Source organism: Octopus sinensis, linkage group LG19 (genome assembly GCF_006345805.1).
Source record: "Octopus sinensis linkage group LG19, ASM634580v1, whole genome shotgun sequence".
In the NCBI taxonomy this organism is placed as follows: Eukaryota; Metazoa; Mollusca; class Cephalopoda; order Octopoda; family Octopodidae; genus Octopus; species Octopus sinensis.
In genome coordinates, this window is record NC_043015.1 from 48,792,678 (window position 1) to 48,810,501 (window position 17,824).

At 34.7% G+C, this 17,824-nt stretch overlaps 1 protein-coding gene across 2 annotated transcripts; it reads left to right on the forward strand.

Annotated features, from left to right (window-relative positions):
* The first annotated feature begins 2,734 nt into the window (after positions 1–2,734).
* LOC118767136 (cytochrome b5 reductase 4-like) lies at positions 2,735–7,146 on the forward strand. Of its 2 annotated transcripts, none has more exons than XM_036511223.1 (3): positions 2,735–2,753; positions 4,586–4,932; positions 6,989–7,146. In XM_036511223.1, exons 2-3 carry the CDS (start codon positions 4,662–4,664, stop codon positions 6,991–6,993), a joined length of 276 nt encoding a protein of 91 aa, XP_036367116.1. In that variant the 5' UTR covers positions 2,735–2,753; positions 4,586–4,661; the 3' UTR covers positions 6,994–7,146. The 2 variants fall into 2 exon arrangements, with proteins under 2 accessions (XP_036367116.1, XP_036367115.1); XM_036511222.1 differs by lacking the exon at positions 2,735–2,753 and adding an exon at positions 3,211–3,396.
* Positions 7,147–17,824: the final 10,678 nt, after the last annotated feature.

Below are 17,824 nucleotides of genomic sequence, written 5' to 3' on the forward strand. Positions count from 1 at the left end.
CTTCTTTACTCTTTTTTACTCTTTTACTTGTTTCAGTCAGTTGACTGCGGCCATGCTGGAGCACCGCCTGTAGTCGATCAAATCGACCCCGGGACTTATTCTTTGTAAGCCCAGTACTTATTCTATCGATCACTTTTGCCGAACCGCTAAGTGACGGGGACGTAAACACACCAGCATCGGTTGTCAAACAATGCTAGGGGGACAAACACAGACACACAAACACATACACACACACACACACACACATATATATATATATATATATATATATATATATATACATATTTACGACAGGCTTCTTTCAGTTTCCGTCTACCAAATCTACTCACAAGGCATTGGTCGGCCCGGGGCTATAGCAGAAGACACTTGCCCAAGATGCCACACAGTGGGACTGAACCCGGAACCATGTGGTTGGTTATCAAGCTACTTACCACACAGCCACTCCTGCACCTTGTTGACATTCTTCAAATAAAACTTCGAAGCTGAGCCATCAAACACAGAACTTACCATTCTTTTCCAATTAATGAACGCCTCTCAACGATAGAAGCCTCGCTTGTAACCGTTCGGTCTGCTAAAGAGAATAGCAGTTCAATCTCCCTCAAATCGCATCCTACTGACTTGGGGAAGAACACATTTGAAAATTTAGTCAGTCCTACGTAGCCCTAAAATAACGGGATGGTCGTTGCTGGAGCGCTTTTGTGTGCTCAATTAGAGCTGGCTTGTGATTAAATAACAAACACCTTGGTAGTTCATATATATATTTCTTTATTGCCCACAAGGGGATAAACATAGAGGGAACAAACAAGGACAGACAAAGGGATTAAGTCGATTACATCGACCCCAGTCGGAAACTGTGAAAGTCCGAAATTTTCGGATGGCGGGCTTGTCGACTACAGCAAACTCCCATGTGCAAATGGTACTCACTTTATCGACCCCCAGTTGTTTCGGAGGTCTGTAAAAAAATCAAGTCCATCAAGAGCAAGAGTTCCTTTTGTACCCCTACCCCCTTTTGAATTTTTCGGCTACGGAGAATACAAATCTGATAAGAAATTGGCAAAAATCGGCATTTTGAAATTAACCTCCCACTGACTTCTCCATTGTTAAACTTTTTTCAGATTTTTTCTTTCAAAATATGCGGGAAAATACGGAGATTGTGATCCTGAAAAAATTTCCACAAAATTTTGTAGTTAGGGTTAGGATTTTAGGGTTAGGGTTTTAGAGTAAGGGTTTGGGAAAAGAAAGTTAAAAATGAATTGGGCGGGGACGGGGGGAAAGAGGGGGTGCGAAATTTCAAAATGCCGGTTTTTGACAATTTTCCGGAATCTCCATATCCGAAAACGGGGGCGGGGTGGCAAAAAAAAAATAGGGGAGGAAGTCTTTCCGAATAAAGGGAACTACTTTCTTTCGTGACTAAAAGACAAAAAAAAAAAAAGATGAATAAAAGTAAAACGAAGTATAATAAACCAATAATAATAAATAAAAAAAGATCCCCAACATGGGAGACAACTGCATGGAAAGATCCTGGAGACCTCCTCCGTCAAATTAAATAATAATAATTTAAAAAAACAACACAATCCCTGTTTAGCTTGGTGCCACAAAAGCAAAAGCATTCTCCCAGTTCTTACCGTTAACTTACAGATGCATATTTAGTCACTCAATTTGGTTAGAATAGAATATGATAAATTGAGATTGGTGAGCTTTACACATGAATCTGGTGATGATAGGCTCCCTTGGAGCAGAAGGACAGCTAACTAAAGCCAATCAAGAAATGCAACTGATCTAAGGTTACATGGATCACCAAAGATGAGTACCCTTTGCCTACCGACGCATGTTGGGAGTAAACACATTCACGCTTGCCACATTCGCCACTGATAACTAACATTCAACAAATTTACTGGAGAAAAGCCTCTTCTCCCCCATTTCGTTTTCCTTTTTCAACTGGAACTTGGAAGAGTCGATGTGAATTTAACCGAGGAGAAGTCTCTCTCTCTCTCCCCTCTCTTTTTTCCATCTCATCACTTCACAAACTCTCACGTCATAGTTAGAGGTAAAAATAGAGGTAAGCTGCTTGGCACACCCTCTCAAAAAACAACAATATACATACAACCACAGTTTCACGTAACACAGAGAAACCCAGAAACTGAATGGATACACGCAGAACAATCTCTATCCTCAGTAACTCATCTCGAACATACTCGTCCAATAGCAATTTCAATAAATAACAAAACCCTTTATAATGAAGGCACAGGCCCTGAAATTTTGGGGGAGGAAACTGGTCGATTACATCGACCCCACTGTTTCACTGCACTTAATTTAGCGACTCTGACGGAATTTGAACTCAGAACGTAGTGACAGGTGAAATACCTATTTCTTTATTACCCACAAGGGGCTAAACACAGAGGGGACAAATAAAGACAGACAAACGGATTAAGTTGATTACATCGACCTCAGTGCGAAACTGGTACTTTATTTATCGACCCTGAAAGGATGAAAGGCAAAGTCGACCTCGGCGGAATTTGAACTCAGAACGTTTCGGCAAACGAAATACTTATTTCTTTACTACCCACAAGGGGCTAAACACAGAGGGGACAAACGGATTAAGTTGATTACATCGACCCCGAAAGGATGAAAGGCAAAGTCGACCTCAGCGGAATTTGAACTCAGAACGTATCGGCAGACGAAATACCGCTAAGCATTTCGCCCGGCGTGCTAACGATTCTGGCAGCTCGCCACCTTACTTTCAATAACTAATGGTAATAATAATGGTTTCTAAGCTAGTCCTTATGCTTATGTTGGCTTCTTCTCTTCCGTGGTCTTACAAAATTTAGACAACGATCATACACCACCATTCATATTTTCCACTGTTCGTATATAGCTGATGCCATGCACCATTTCAGTTATGTATACATCCAACCTGAAATTATATCTCAAGTCATTCTCAGGTCTTGCAGTAACAGCTAGGCTAAACTTTACTGATGAGGCCGAAACATGCTTCTGGAGTTACCCTCATATTTCCAAAGATCAGATTTACTGCCCAATGTCCGCTATTTTTAATGAACTTTAGAAAGATTTCAGATTTGCCTCCCTTGCTTTACTGTATTTTTGTTAATCCAATTTATTATTTTGATGATGATTATTCTTGACATTTGGAGTGTGTTTTTAATTAAAATTTCATAGCTTTTTACATCAAATATATTTGTGTCCACTTTACTATTAAAACGACTGGAAAAGGTAATAAAGTTGGCCACCAGGAGGTAGCGAACAGTAGGGTGAGGGGTTCAAATAGAAGATGAGAGTCTTCAAATAGTCAGAGTTGATGAATGAATCAACCTGTCCGGATAACTTGCCTGAACCAAAGCAATTTTTCCCTGCCAGACGTTCTGATCCAGTGATGAGGTACGAAGATCTGGCTTGGGTTTTTGGTCTTTTGCTAACTAAATATCTCTTTGCCCATGCTATGACTACAAACGACAGCAGTAGTTCAGTAACTGAATTGGTTGATCCTGGCTGTTGGCAGTTTTTTGTCTGTTCATCTGTTCGGCATCTAGTGATATTTGCCATTGATTTTATATGTTCAGTTACCATAGTAGTTCTCATCCACTATGCTGCATCCTATGATTGCAACGTATCCTGGCTTGGGGGGGGGTTACATGCTAATTAACCTATAACAGGGATTGTGACGGGTGCTACTACTCAGGGTTAGAATAGACCTGGGAACAATATTGTCTAAGAGGTGATCTAACACTTCTCGTAACCCTAGGGCTCTGGAACCAAGACCCTACAATCAGATGCAGTTTAAACTCATGCTCAGGACTGATGTATGAATCAATGAAATAATTATTCATTAATGATTCGTTTTAAAGTCATACTCAGGACAGGTGTATGAATTATCGAAATAGTTATTAAAAGATAAGAACCAATAATAAAAATGAAAATGACCATAAAAAAGAAATAAAATAAATTTTTATTTATAACACACTTTGAAAATGTTAACCCTTTTGCGTTCAAATTACTCTGCCAAATGTAAAGCTTATTTATTCATGTTGTTTTGAATTAATCAGGTATTGTCTCCTAACTTTGAGATTTTGATGATGTTATTGTCTATTCTTAGAATGGCATTATAGGGTAGATGTTAGAGCTTAGATCAAGTCAGTTTGACCATAAAACAGGAGGTATATTTTGGCTGGATATGGCCATTTTAAATGCTACAGGGTTAAAGCAACTATCTACAGTAAAGCTTGTCTGTCTTTATATTACTGTAATTTGATGGCATGAAAGACTCACAGGCATGTTAGATGCACCTCACCCCAGCTTCAACAACACATATCCATGAAAAAAAGATTTTAGTTCATTCAGGAACAAAATTAGCTTATGGGAGGCTCAACTTTGCATGTAGGGCCCAGAGTGAGGTATTTTTCTTTTCATTTTTTTTATTTTGGAATATGTGCATCTTATATGCCATCATATATGGTACTTCTGCCACATGATGGTGCTTTACCCAATTTATTGTTGCCTAAACATTTGTTTTTCATTTATTTGGAACTTTATTTTTTTTCTTAGCTTTTATTTTAAATATTCTTTGCAGATAATTCAAACTGGGGTGTGGCAAGTCCCGATCAAGACCAGTTAGTCCTAACGGTGCAGGTAGAAATAATAGCTGCATGGACAAGTCAGTTGACAAACAGCAAGCTGTGAAGAACATGGTTCCTCAGTTTCCTGCTGCCGATTCCCAGCAGCGTTCTTCATCATCTTCTGCGTCTTCAGGTGGACGCAACAAAGTTGCTCTGAAGGAATGCCGATCCTTAATGGACTGGATACGCTTATCGCGAAGTGGTGAAGACCTTACTGGAATCGGGGGAAAGGTAATTGATGTCACCCCAGAAGAACTGAGGAAACACAATACTGAGAATGATGCCTGGATGGCTATAAGAGGTAAATATTTTTCCTTTAGTTTATCATTAATGAAATTCCTTTGAAATACTCAACAAAACTATGTAAGTCATGTGTGTTTTTGTTCGTGATTTGATAAGCAGTGCCAAGTTTTGCAATTCTGTAAATAATAATAATAATATTTTATAAACTTAAAGCTTATAAGCAATCACCATGTATTGATTTACTTTAATCAAAACATGGTGATTGCTTATGAGTTTTAAGGTCATAAAAATATTAATATCATATAAATCTGTTGTAACTTAATTTTTTATGTACGATATCAGGTGCAGGAGTGGCTGTGTGGTAAGTAGCTTGCTTACCAACCACATGGTTCTGGGTTCAGTCCCATTGTGTGGCACCTTGGGCTAGTGTCTTCTACTATAGCCTCAGGCTGACCAAAGAGTTGTGAGTGGATTTGGTAGACGGAAACTGAAAGAAGCCCATCATATATATGTATATGTATATATGTGTGTTTGTGTGTCTGTGTTTGTCCCCCCTCCCCAACATCGCTTGACAACTGATGGTGGTGTGTTAACGTCCCCGTAACTTAGCGGTTTGGCAGAAGAAACCGATAGAATAAGTACTAGGCTTACTAAGAATAAGTACTGGGGTTGATTTGCTCGACTAAAGGTGGTGCTCCAGCATGGCCACAGTTAAATGACTGAAACAAGTAAACGAGTAATAAATAAAGATAACCAGACAACAGTAAAAACAATGAACTAACAAATCTCTTTACAAACCAACAAACAATATTCCTTGTGAACTAACCAACCAACACCTTCTGACTTCCCTGCAAATGAACTTTACTTGATTCCAAACTCTGAATGTCACTTGGATTGTCACTATTTATACTTTACTTGGACCCATCTATCTCTCACAAGGGGGCATCGTAATCTCATCACAACAAAATCATACTTAATAAATATTGAGTTCAAATTTCGGCACTGGGCTGGCAATTTCACAGGAGGAGGTTATCAATTGTATTGACCCAAGTTCTCAACTGGTACTTATTTTGTCGACCCCCCACAAAAAGGATAAAAGGCAGAGTCAGCATCAGTGGAATTTGAACTCAGAATGTAAAGATGGACAAAATGTCAGTAAGCATTTTGCCTGGCATGCTAACAAGTCTGCCAGCTCACTGCCTTGTTCATATAATTAATATTGGTGAAAAACAACATTCAAGCTCCCATGCAGCTATCTTGTAAAAACATCTTTTGAGCGTGGTTGTTGCCAGAACTGACTGACTAGCCTTCGTGCTGCTGGCACGTAAAAAACACCCACTATTCTCTTGGAGTGGTTGGTGTTAGGAAGGGCATCCAGCTGTAGTAACTTTGCTAGATCAGATTGAGCCTGGTGCAGCCTCTGGATCACCAGTCCTCAGTCAAAACGTCCAACCCATGCCAGCATGGAAAGCGGACGTAAAACGATGATGATGATGATATATATATATATGACTGGAATTAATAAGCAGACTGTCTCAAAGTCCTTTAATCCTGCACTGAGAAGTGAATTGTTTGTCATTAAAAATAATTTTAATTCTTTCATTCATTTATGTGTTTCAGCCCAAAGGCTGTGGCCATGCTGGGGTACTGCCAGAAAAAGAATCTGTAGATGAAACAAAGAGTAGCAATGAGCTCATCCAGGATTCCAACCTGGGACCTCTCACACCCAAATGAACCCAGTGGTTCCCAACTATTTCTTTTACCTATTTTACTCAGGTGGATCCCCATAACCATTTGATGCTTAAAAAAACAGTCCTATTATATTTTTAGAGTTAAATATTATTAGGAATTGTATAAAGAATTGTTAAGATTCTTTGTATTGTGTGTTGTAGGAATATAACCAACATATTACTCAAAAGACTTTAACACCAAAATCTCATACAAACTCTGGTTGAGAACCACAGCCCTTCACCAACCCATGTAGAGCATTTATTTATTACAGTTCCTTTAACGAGTCTCAGCCACATTGATTAAATCTAGTTCATTTTGACATATTTTAATTCTTATCATCGCAGGCATTTTTCTAATAAAAGTTTTTATTTGTATGTTTCCAGATTAGCGAGATTACAAAGATACGGCGACCAACATATACATCCATTTTAGTGGGGTTAGAGGTTTTGTAGGCATTGAATTTGCTGCCTGTTACAAAGATAAATCAAGAAGGCTGAGGGTGTCTTGGCATCACTCACCAAATCCTTTGTGAGCCGCTCTCCGACTATCTATCTGCGGCTTTATATAGCTATGGTAAGACCTCACCTGGAATTTGCATCACCAGTCTGGAACCCCTATCTTGCCCAGGATATCAATCGTCTGGAAGCTGTTCAGCGACGTGCAACCAAAAGAATACCCTCCATCAGGCATTTGCCATATTCTGAACGCCTTACTTCCCTGGGCATGGACACATTGAAACTCCAACATCTGGCAGCTGACTTGGCAGACACCCATAAAATTATCAACCATCTTACAAACAATAACTCTGAGCACCTTTTCAAACTTCACCCATCTAACACCCGTGGACATATTTACAAAGTCAGAAAACAGCACAGCTCCCATGACTTTAGGAAACATTTTTTCACGCTGAGAGTTGCTGAAGCATGTAACAAACTGCCGGCATCAGTTGTTAGTTGTCGGAGCACTGCATCCTTCAAAACTTCCATGCTTTCTGAGATTCGCCAACACTACACCTGATTTTCTCCCCTCCATACACACACAAGCATGTATCTGACTCATACATTGTTCGCTTTCCAGACATTTGTACATTACCGCATATACTTTATACGCACTTTCTGACAAGTTGTGGTGCACCTGAGCACTGTATACAATAATTTCATTATTATTATTATTTATATTTTCAGGTTGAATTAAATCTTTACTAACATCTTAATTGAAAAGCCATTCATAACAGCTTGATACAAAGTGAGCAGCGAATGCATGCAGTTGCTTCAGCTGCTAGAAATAGCAGTAAAATCTCACTGAAATCACACCCTACTACCCTAATTGAAGAAAGGACACAGTGAATGATGTAGAACCAGTTACATTACAAATAAATAAATGGCGGATGGTGTTGGACTGTCTTTCACCATTGGGTTGATTAGTCATGTCTGACATAGGATTTGAGAACAGCATGCAGCAGTTAAAATGATATTCTTTCTGTAAATTTGCTGTGATTAACCTCATTGTTATAGTGTGTGTGTGTGTGCATGTGAACATCGGACTGTTAATAAACATTATAAACAGAATTAATGATGTAATATTTTGATTCCAAAATTAAATCCTCCATTATTTAAGTCTTTCTTTCATATTTAGGGTGGCTACTTATTTTTTTTATATCAAGGCACACAGTACACATGGCTGTGCACTGAGAAGTTTGCTTTTCAGCCACATGGTTCTGAGTTCAGTCCCACTGTGTGGCACCTTGGACAAGTATTTTCCTCTATAACTCTATTCTGATCAAAGCCTTGTGAGTGAATTTGGTAGATTGAAGCTGAAAAAGCAGGTGGGGCTGCATGGTAAGGTAGGTGCAGACATGGCTGTGTGGTAAGAATCTTGCTTCCCAACCACATTGTTCTAGGTTCAGTCCCACTGGAATTTCTTCTCCAATTCTACTAAAGAATCTACAATAAGAGCAAGGTCATCAGCATATAGCAGTTCCGAAGGGCACCCAGTTTTGAATTCCTCTGTTATGGCCTGGAGGACTATAATGAATAAGAGTGGGCTGAGAACTGAGCCCTGGTGAACCCCTACCTATATGTTAAATTCATCACTGTATTCATGGCTGACTCTCACCCTCCTGACAACACCACTGTACATGGTTTGTACAGCTCTAACAAGCCACTCCTCTACTCCTAATTTCCTTAGAGACCACCATATAAGAGAGCAGGGAATTTTCTCCAGGTCTACGAAGGCTAAGTACAATGGCTTACTTTTCTTGCAGTTGTCTCACTAGGAAGATGGCATCTGTGATACTCTTCCCAAGTACAAAACCAAACTGCATCTCATCTAGTTTAATTCTATTTCTAATCAATTGAGCTGTAACTGTCTCAGTAACTTTAATGGCTTTGTCTAGCAATTTAATGCCTCTGTTGTTGTTTCTATCTAAGGCAACACTTTTACCCTTGTAGCAGCTAAATGTAATACTATCAGGTAATCCCATAAATTCTGTCTGAATTTTGAATAAAGAAAACAAGTGATCAAATGTTATATTTAATTGAAATTTAATCATCAATGTACTTTCCATGATTATCTCTGACTTCCTTCCATCTATTTACAAGCTTTTTAATCCCATCAATGTAAAACTCTTTTGGTTTCAAAGTGAAGAACTCTGAATTATCAGTTTCGACCTCCTCCTGGCTTGCAAAAGTTATGTCCCCCAAATGATTCTGTAAACTACAAAACAAATGGTAGTCTGAAGGAGCAAGGTCGGGAGAATAAGGTGGATGAGGAACTTTTTCCCAACTAAGCTCTTTGATCTTCTGTGATGTGATCTTTGTGGTGTGGGGTCAGGCATTGTCCTGATGAAACATCATTCCTTTTCGATTCAGTAAAGTGGGTCTTTTTTCCTTCAAAGCTTGGTTCAAATGCTCTAATTGCTGACAGTAGACTTGAGCATTGAGTGTTGCATTAGGTGCTAACAATTCAAAGTGAATTACTCCTTTGCAATCCCACCAGATAGAGAGAAGAACCTTTTTTCCATGAAGTTCCCTTCTTGGTTGTGATTGAGCTTTTCCCTTTTACCAAGCCACTGTTTACGATGTTCAACATTTCAGTGGAAAATCCATTTTTCATCACCAGTCACAAGTCTATACAAAAAGGGTGAAATGAGTTTGTGAGAATGGAGAGAAGAGCAGATATCAACTACGGATTTGTGGTTGCTTTCGGACATTTCATGAGGCACCCATTTTCCAAGTTGTTGAAGATGATGATGGACAGTTGTATGGTCTGAACTAAGCTCTATTGCCAATTCAAACTCAAATGGACGTCCTGTTTGATCTTCATCTTCAAGGCTGAAATCTTCACTTCTGAATTTTGCAAAACATCTTCTGCAAGTTCTTTCATTCAAGCATTCTTTCCCATAAACTGAGTGTATGTTTTGAGTCGCTTCAGCTGCAGAGTTTCCTTTTTTGAACTCATAAAACATTATGTGCCTTAAATGCTCTTTGGATATTTCCATGTTAGAAAGGGTTCTAATCAAAGAAATTTTAATTCTTTTATTCTGTAAAATAATATTTAATTAGTTTAAATGCACACAAAGGCATAAAAATAATTTTTAATTCCATTAGACATTCTAAAATACTACTGAATTTCATTCAATTTAAAAAAAAGTAAAATCGGACAGAACTTATGGGATGACCTGATAATACACTAGTCATTGGGGATGGTGCCCTCCTGAATAACCTGATTAGCTATATGGGTGACTAAGTTGTATCCTACTCCACCGGAGATTTTAATAATCTCTATAGTGATTCCTGATGGCCCAGGGTCTTTCCCTGTCTTCATATCCTTAATTGTCTATTATGTTGCTATCAACTCTAATGTAGCCCTCAGTAAATTCTCCCACAAGAACTTCCAGTTGTCCTCTATGTCCCCAACTTTTCCTTTCTTTTGTCAGAAGCTTCCATTAGTAAATCTCTAAATTTTTGTCTGTTTGCTGGGCATTTGAGCTTCCATAGTCTTCTTTTCCACATTGGTTTATTTCCATAGTCATCTTTTCCACATTGGTTTATTTCTCCGGGTCTTTCTAGCTCTAATTCTGAAATCACTAACTAGTAACCTATAATGGGTTGTGCACTCTTCACCTGGGAAAGACTTTGCATTTCTAAGCATCCATCTATCTCGTTGCCTGGTGAGGAGGTAGTCAATCTGGCTTTCGTGCTCACCAGACTGATAAGTGATTAGGTGGCTGGGTGGTTTTTTGAAATTAGTGTTGCAAATCATGAGATCATTTCCATCACAAAACTTGAGCAGTCTTGTTCCCTCCTCATTTCTAGGTCCAAAACTATAGTCCCCATTCACTCCCTGGGATCCATGGGGATGCTGTCCAACGTGTCCATTGAAGTCACCAGCCACAATAATACAGTCTCTGTCATTTGTTGTTGAGGTGGACTACAAAAGGATTTCATAGAAAATTTTCAGCTATTCCCCATATGTATGTATGTATGTATGTATGCATGCATGCATGCATGTATTGACAGCAACTCTAGCTGCTAACCACGAACTATGAAATAACTTTCTCAGCTTATCAAACCTTGATATAGGAAAAATTTATAATCTTCTATGTTAATAAACCATTATTGTTCCTGAAGGTTTTTTTATACCTTCTATGGACAGCTTGAAGCTTATAACTTCCTACACCCTGATGCTTAGATCTTACCTGTACATATATATATATATGCATATCTATGAGGGTGCATGTGTGTGTAAGTGTGTGCAGTTTCCTGTACATTTGTTGTAACAAACAAAAGAAAATACATGCAACACATAGTGTGATAATATTCAATTTATTTGGATGAAAATCACCTGAATCATTGCTCTGAGGGATTCAGCAAATGGTTCAAACATCTGTATTTGTGTAGAGATATGTATTCAGATAACATATAAATATATATGTAAATTATAATGAAGAAGATGATGATGATGATGATGAAGATGATAATTATATATCTGTATCTATCTATCTATCTATCTATCTATCTATCTATATATATATATACACAATTGCAGCGTGGAAGGTGTTTATAAGCCATTTAAGAAACACACAAAACCGTTAGATTCACTTCAACATTTAAATTTAATTTGTCAAAATATTTTCGTCGCTTTGAGACCGCGACATGTTCACTGACAAAGCTTCGTGATGCAGCACGAAACTTTGTCAGTGAACATGTCGAGGCCTCAAAGCGCCGAAAATATTTTGACAAATTAAATTTAAATGTTGAAGTGAATCTAACGGTTTTGTGTGTTTCTTAAATGGCTTATAAACACTTTCCACGCTGCAATTGTTTTCGTTCCAGATCATGTTCTCAGATCAAGTCACTCGCTATGCAAGTACATCTCTGTAATATATATATATATGATTATATATATATATATATGATTATATATATATATATATCTATACAATATGTTACATTACTCGGTAGTCAAGATAAAACTCTGAGTTTCAGATGCCATCTCTTCGGTTATCTGGCTATTTCTAGCCAGATAACCGAAGAGATGGTGTTGTGGATTTCCACTTCGGCATCTGAAACTCAGAGTTTTATCTTGACTACCGAGTAATGTAACATATTGTATAGATAAATTTCCTCTATTTACATAATATTGAGGTCTCTTTCTTTCTTTTGTTATCTTACCGTTTTATCAATATATATATATATATATATATGATTATAAAATATTATTTGAGACAAAACCACTATTTTGCAAAACAAACAAGGAAAGACTTAATCAATACATAAAATTTAATAAATAGTCAAAAAAAAACTGCCACTACAATCGTTTCTTGTCTTGATCGACAATCTTCAGGTGGACTTCCAATCTAAAAAATCAAAATTTTAAAATATAAAAATAATACTTTTAAATAATTAAAGTATAAATGAAAAAATATAAGTATATAATCCATATATAACCTATATATAATCCATATCGAAAATATAGACTAATTACCACGAATTCCCTAAAAAAACCATGATAAAACAAAACTCTTAAAAACATATAACGATAAAATCTCCCTTTGCTAAACTCTATAACAAACCTATAAAGTAAACCCCCTAACCTAAACATTCACACACAAATACACACACGTAAACCACAGACTCACGACTTATACACATACCTATACTAACTTATAAACCTCAATATACACCAAAACCCACTCCCTCCCCACACAGACAAATTAACACATACATCCCAAAACCTAAATAACAAACCCATATACACATTCACACACAAACACACACTCACACGCAAAACACTCACACACAAAAGATACATATACTCCCTCACATATACGCCTATACATACTCACTAAACTCGACATATACAACAATACTTACACACCCACAAAAAACATTATATACATTTATGAGCTTTAACTCACCTTAGCATCTCTAACAAACAACTTGCAGTAACCCAATCCCATTCTCTATGCCTACCTCACTACTACACTATTCCATTCACATTCCAAGCAACGCTAGTCCACCACCCGGTTATTCACGTGGCAAAACGAACACCACTCAAAAATTATGAATGAAACAATGTAAAAAAATAACCAACACCTAAAATAGACAAAATACCACGAATTACCTAAAAAAACCATGATAAACCAAAACTCATAAAAGCATATAACGATAAAATCTCCCTTTGCTAAACCCTATAACAAACTTATATAGCAATCCCCCTAACCTAAACATTCACACACAAAAAACCCACACGTAAACCACAGACCCAAGACTTATACACAAACCTATACTAACTTATAAACCTCAATATACACCAAAAACCACTCCCTCCCCACACAGACAAATTAACACATACATCCCAAATCTTAAATAACAAACCCAAATACACATTCACACACAAACACACACACACGCAAAACACACACACACAACAGATACATATGCTCCCTCACATATACGCATATACATACTCACTAAAACTCGATATATACAACAATATTTACACCCACACTCATACAGATAAATAAATTAATTATACAATTAAAAACTCACAACCAATCTCATATACATAAACACTCTTATGAAAACAACAATAAATACATCGTAATTAACCAGAATATCAAAAATAACATTATGACATAAGGATAAATCAAATACATACTTACAATTCAGTTACAAATTATGAAGTGAAATTAGATTCTTAGCCGTTAAAAAACCAAACAAAATTACGTTACCATGGAAATAACTAATGTAAAAAAAGAATACGCGCCATAGAAAGTAAACGTCATTCATAGTATGAATGGAGAAATATAATAAATGGAACTAAAAACTATTTCCACGTAGCAAACCAACGCTACTTAAAAAAAATTTATTATGAATGGATTCTTTAAAAACTATCATGAAAAATCAATTATATACATTTATGAGCTTTAGCTCACCCTAGCAACTCTAACAAACAACTTACAGTAACCCATACTCAATGCCTACCTCATTACCACCCTAATCCATTCACAATTCCAAGCAACACTAGTCCACCACCCGGTTACAATTCCCAACTCTACCCATTCATTCACAATTTCAACGACGTTCCCTTCAACAACTCTACATATAAGCCTCAACATATACACCGGAGATACACTTACACATCCGTGCGGATGGGTGAGAGTATACATTAAGTGTAGTGATGGGGCTCCCATTTCTAAACACATTTGTACCTGTGTGGTAGTCTCCATGTGTATATTCACGCACGGGTATAAATACAGGGGGTACACGCTCACTTCATTTACGTGTACCCCTCACATGTACATATGCATACTATTTTGGCTCGATATATGCAACAATGTAATCGCGCCCGTATGTGTGAGCATTCACTGGTTGTGCAATTCACCCATCTGGGTGTGATTGTGTGTAAACTTATCACTGTGGAGGTCGAGCTTGATACGTATATATTAGTGTGTATTAGGGGTTGTACGTACTAATTATGTTCATGTGCTTCACGCACTTGCGTCCATGTATGGAAGAATATATTGGGATTACTATGTAGGTGTAAATAGGGTATGGGGGAGTTTTGTCATTGTATGGGTGTGGGTTTCATTTGTGATGTTGGTTAGTTGGTGATTATTAGTATGTTCTGTATATTAGGGCTAGTATGTATTATTCAAGTGTGTATAATTGTATACATATAATTGGTGTGAATGGGATTACTCCCATTTTTGGGGATGTGTGTGTTTATTTATCCATGTGGGGCGGGAGTGGCCGTTAGGTGCATATGCTGAGGCTCACATGCAAACCCAAGTACAACGAATGAAGTGGGCACTTATAATTGTTATGGGTGTGTACTTTATTATAAAAGACAATACCCAAATAAAATCTGTCAATTCAACATACAAATAAAAAACAAAAAACAAAGGGATCTTAAACATTCACACATACATACAAAACTCAATAAAAACACCACTAAATAACACCCAAAAACATATAAATATATCCTCAAAATACATATAACAAATGCAAAATAAAAATACATAATAAAATAAAATAAATAAAAATAAAAATAAAAAAATAAAAAAATCTAATATAAATTATTAAAGTTTTAACGTACCATAAACTGCTAAATTAATATACATTAAAAATGAACTAATTAAAACAAAGAAATATCAATAAAGACTAACTATAATTAAATCCTAGACAACATAACCAAAAATATATCATCTAAACTAATTTAAACTAAACTAAAATAACCTAAAAGGGAACTATTATTGCTATTTATCATGAAACTTATTATATAAGTAAAGTAACTTGTGTCTACATTTTATTTTGCGCTCCTCCCCAGTATTAAGTAAATTATCATACTTATAAAATAAAATTTCTTTAAACTCATTAGAGCATAAATAACAACAATTAGCTCCTATATTATATGATTTAGTTTTACAAATTATTTCCCATATTAAACTATAATTAATATTTAGTGATTTAAGACTCCAAATATACTTACTAAGTCCGGTTGAGTTGATTAAGTTTTTATTTTTAAAAGAATTCATATGTTGTGCAATTCTTAGTTTTATTTTTGAGGAAGTAGAACTTATATAAACCGCTTTTGTGTAATTATTATTCTTAAAGTTATTATCATGTAATGTAACTATACATTTATACACTACATCGTTAATATCACAATTATTATTTAATATACAATTAGATTTATCTCTACATGTACAATTAATATAAGTCTTATCATTATTAATATTATTATCAAATAATTTCTTTTTATAAAAATTATTCAGTTTATATTTATTAAATGAAGAAATAATGTTACCAACATTATTAGTGGTAGAGTAACCAACTCCAAAATTATTAAAAGAGAAAATGTTTCTATATTTACGATTATCTCTAATAAATAGTTCTATAACATCTAAAATCTCTTTAATAATATTCGTTTTAACTTGATCTCCATAAGGAACTATTAACCAATTTTATTCTTATTAACCTTATTATTATTATCATTATTATAAATATATTTATAATTCTTTATTTTATTAAAATTATTATCAGAATTATATCTATGTACAGCATTTAAGGAATTATTAATATTATTAAATTTATCAATATAATTATTATAATAATTATTAAATTTATTTTTATTTATATTATTCTTATTTATATTATTATTATTATATTTATTATTATTATTATTATTCTTATTTATATTTTTATCATTTTTATTATTTTTTTATAATATCTATTATTTTTACCACTAAACGTAACAAAATTATAATTATTATTAGAAGTATCTCGAAAATTATCATTTAAATCATTATCGCTAATATTATAAAATTTAATATTCTTATTATAACCTGCCCCTCTAAGGGCCTCATTATAATAATTAGCATGTTTATTAAAAATCTCTATATCATAAGAGAGTAATGAAATACGTTTACTTATATTATTAATCAACGATTTTTTAATAGAAAATGGGTGATTACTATTAACATTTATATATCTAAGGTTCTCATTAAGTTTATGATATGGTTGTGTTTTACCTGTAATAAGATTAAAATTAACATCTAAATAATTAACATTATAATTCTCCTTATATATAGTAATACGTAAACCATATCTTTTAAAGAAACTATATAGTTTTTTCTTATATACTTCTAGATTCCTATTAGTACAATTCTTTGTAACTAGTAGAAGATCGTCTCTATATAAACCACCCTCTATCTTAAGATTTTCTAATTGGAGTTCAGATAAAAGAAAAATACCTACTAAATCAGTAGCCTGTGCAGAATCTGGTGCTCCCATAGGTATATCAAAACAATCTCTAGTATCATTCCTAGCCCATAATTTATTTTTATATTTAATTAGCGATTTCCTAGCCAATTTAATTACATTAACTTCTTCCCGTGACATGCCCACTTTATTCATTGCGAAAATAAGCGCTTTATTAAACACAATTTCATTAATAGAAGAATAATAATTATCTATATCTATTTGAATAAATTTATAACGATTTTTATCTTTAATATTATTAAACCATTTCAATGTATTATTATTACTAAACCATAATTTTAAATAATTAAGTTTATTTAACTTATCAATATATTTATCTAAAATAAATTTACTTAATTTACCTAGGTCCGATTTACATGGGCAAATTAATCTAACTTTAGGGTCTGAATAAAAATTATCTTTATGGTCTTTAAGAGTAATTCTGGGGTGCAAAGGTACATAAGGTTCAGTTTTATTATCCAACTCATATTTTAACATTACTACTTTAGAGGCCTTATTAATATTATAAAGAATATCATCTGGAACAATTTTATATTTTTTAATTATTTCTTTCCCTAATAGTTTATCATATAATTTAACATCTAATTTATATAAGTTCCTTGTTTTATCAGATTGTACTATAATACTATCCATATTTCTCATATCTTTAATTTTAATTGCTAAATTCCTTAAATATTCATTATTTCTATTTGGGTATTTATGGAATTCAATATTTTTTACCACCTTCCATATACTATCTTCAAGTAATTGTAATTCTTTATTAAATGGAGGTTCCTTTCTAGATTTAAATTTAGAGGTATAATTATCATTCCTACTATCAATATCATTAAATAAATAAAAATTATAGTAAAAAGCTTTCCATTTAATTCTAGAAATAAAATCTTTAACATTATGATTATCTATATATATAAATATTTATATATGCATGTA

Coding starts and splice junctions, on each gene's coding strand:
- LOC118767136 (XM_036511223.1), top strand. CDS start 4,662: ATGGACAAGTCAGTTGACAAACAGCAAGCTGTGAAGAACATGGTTCCT.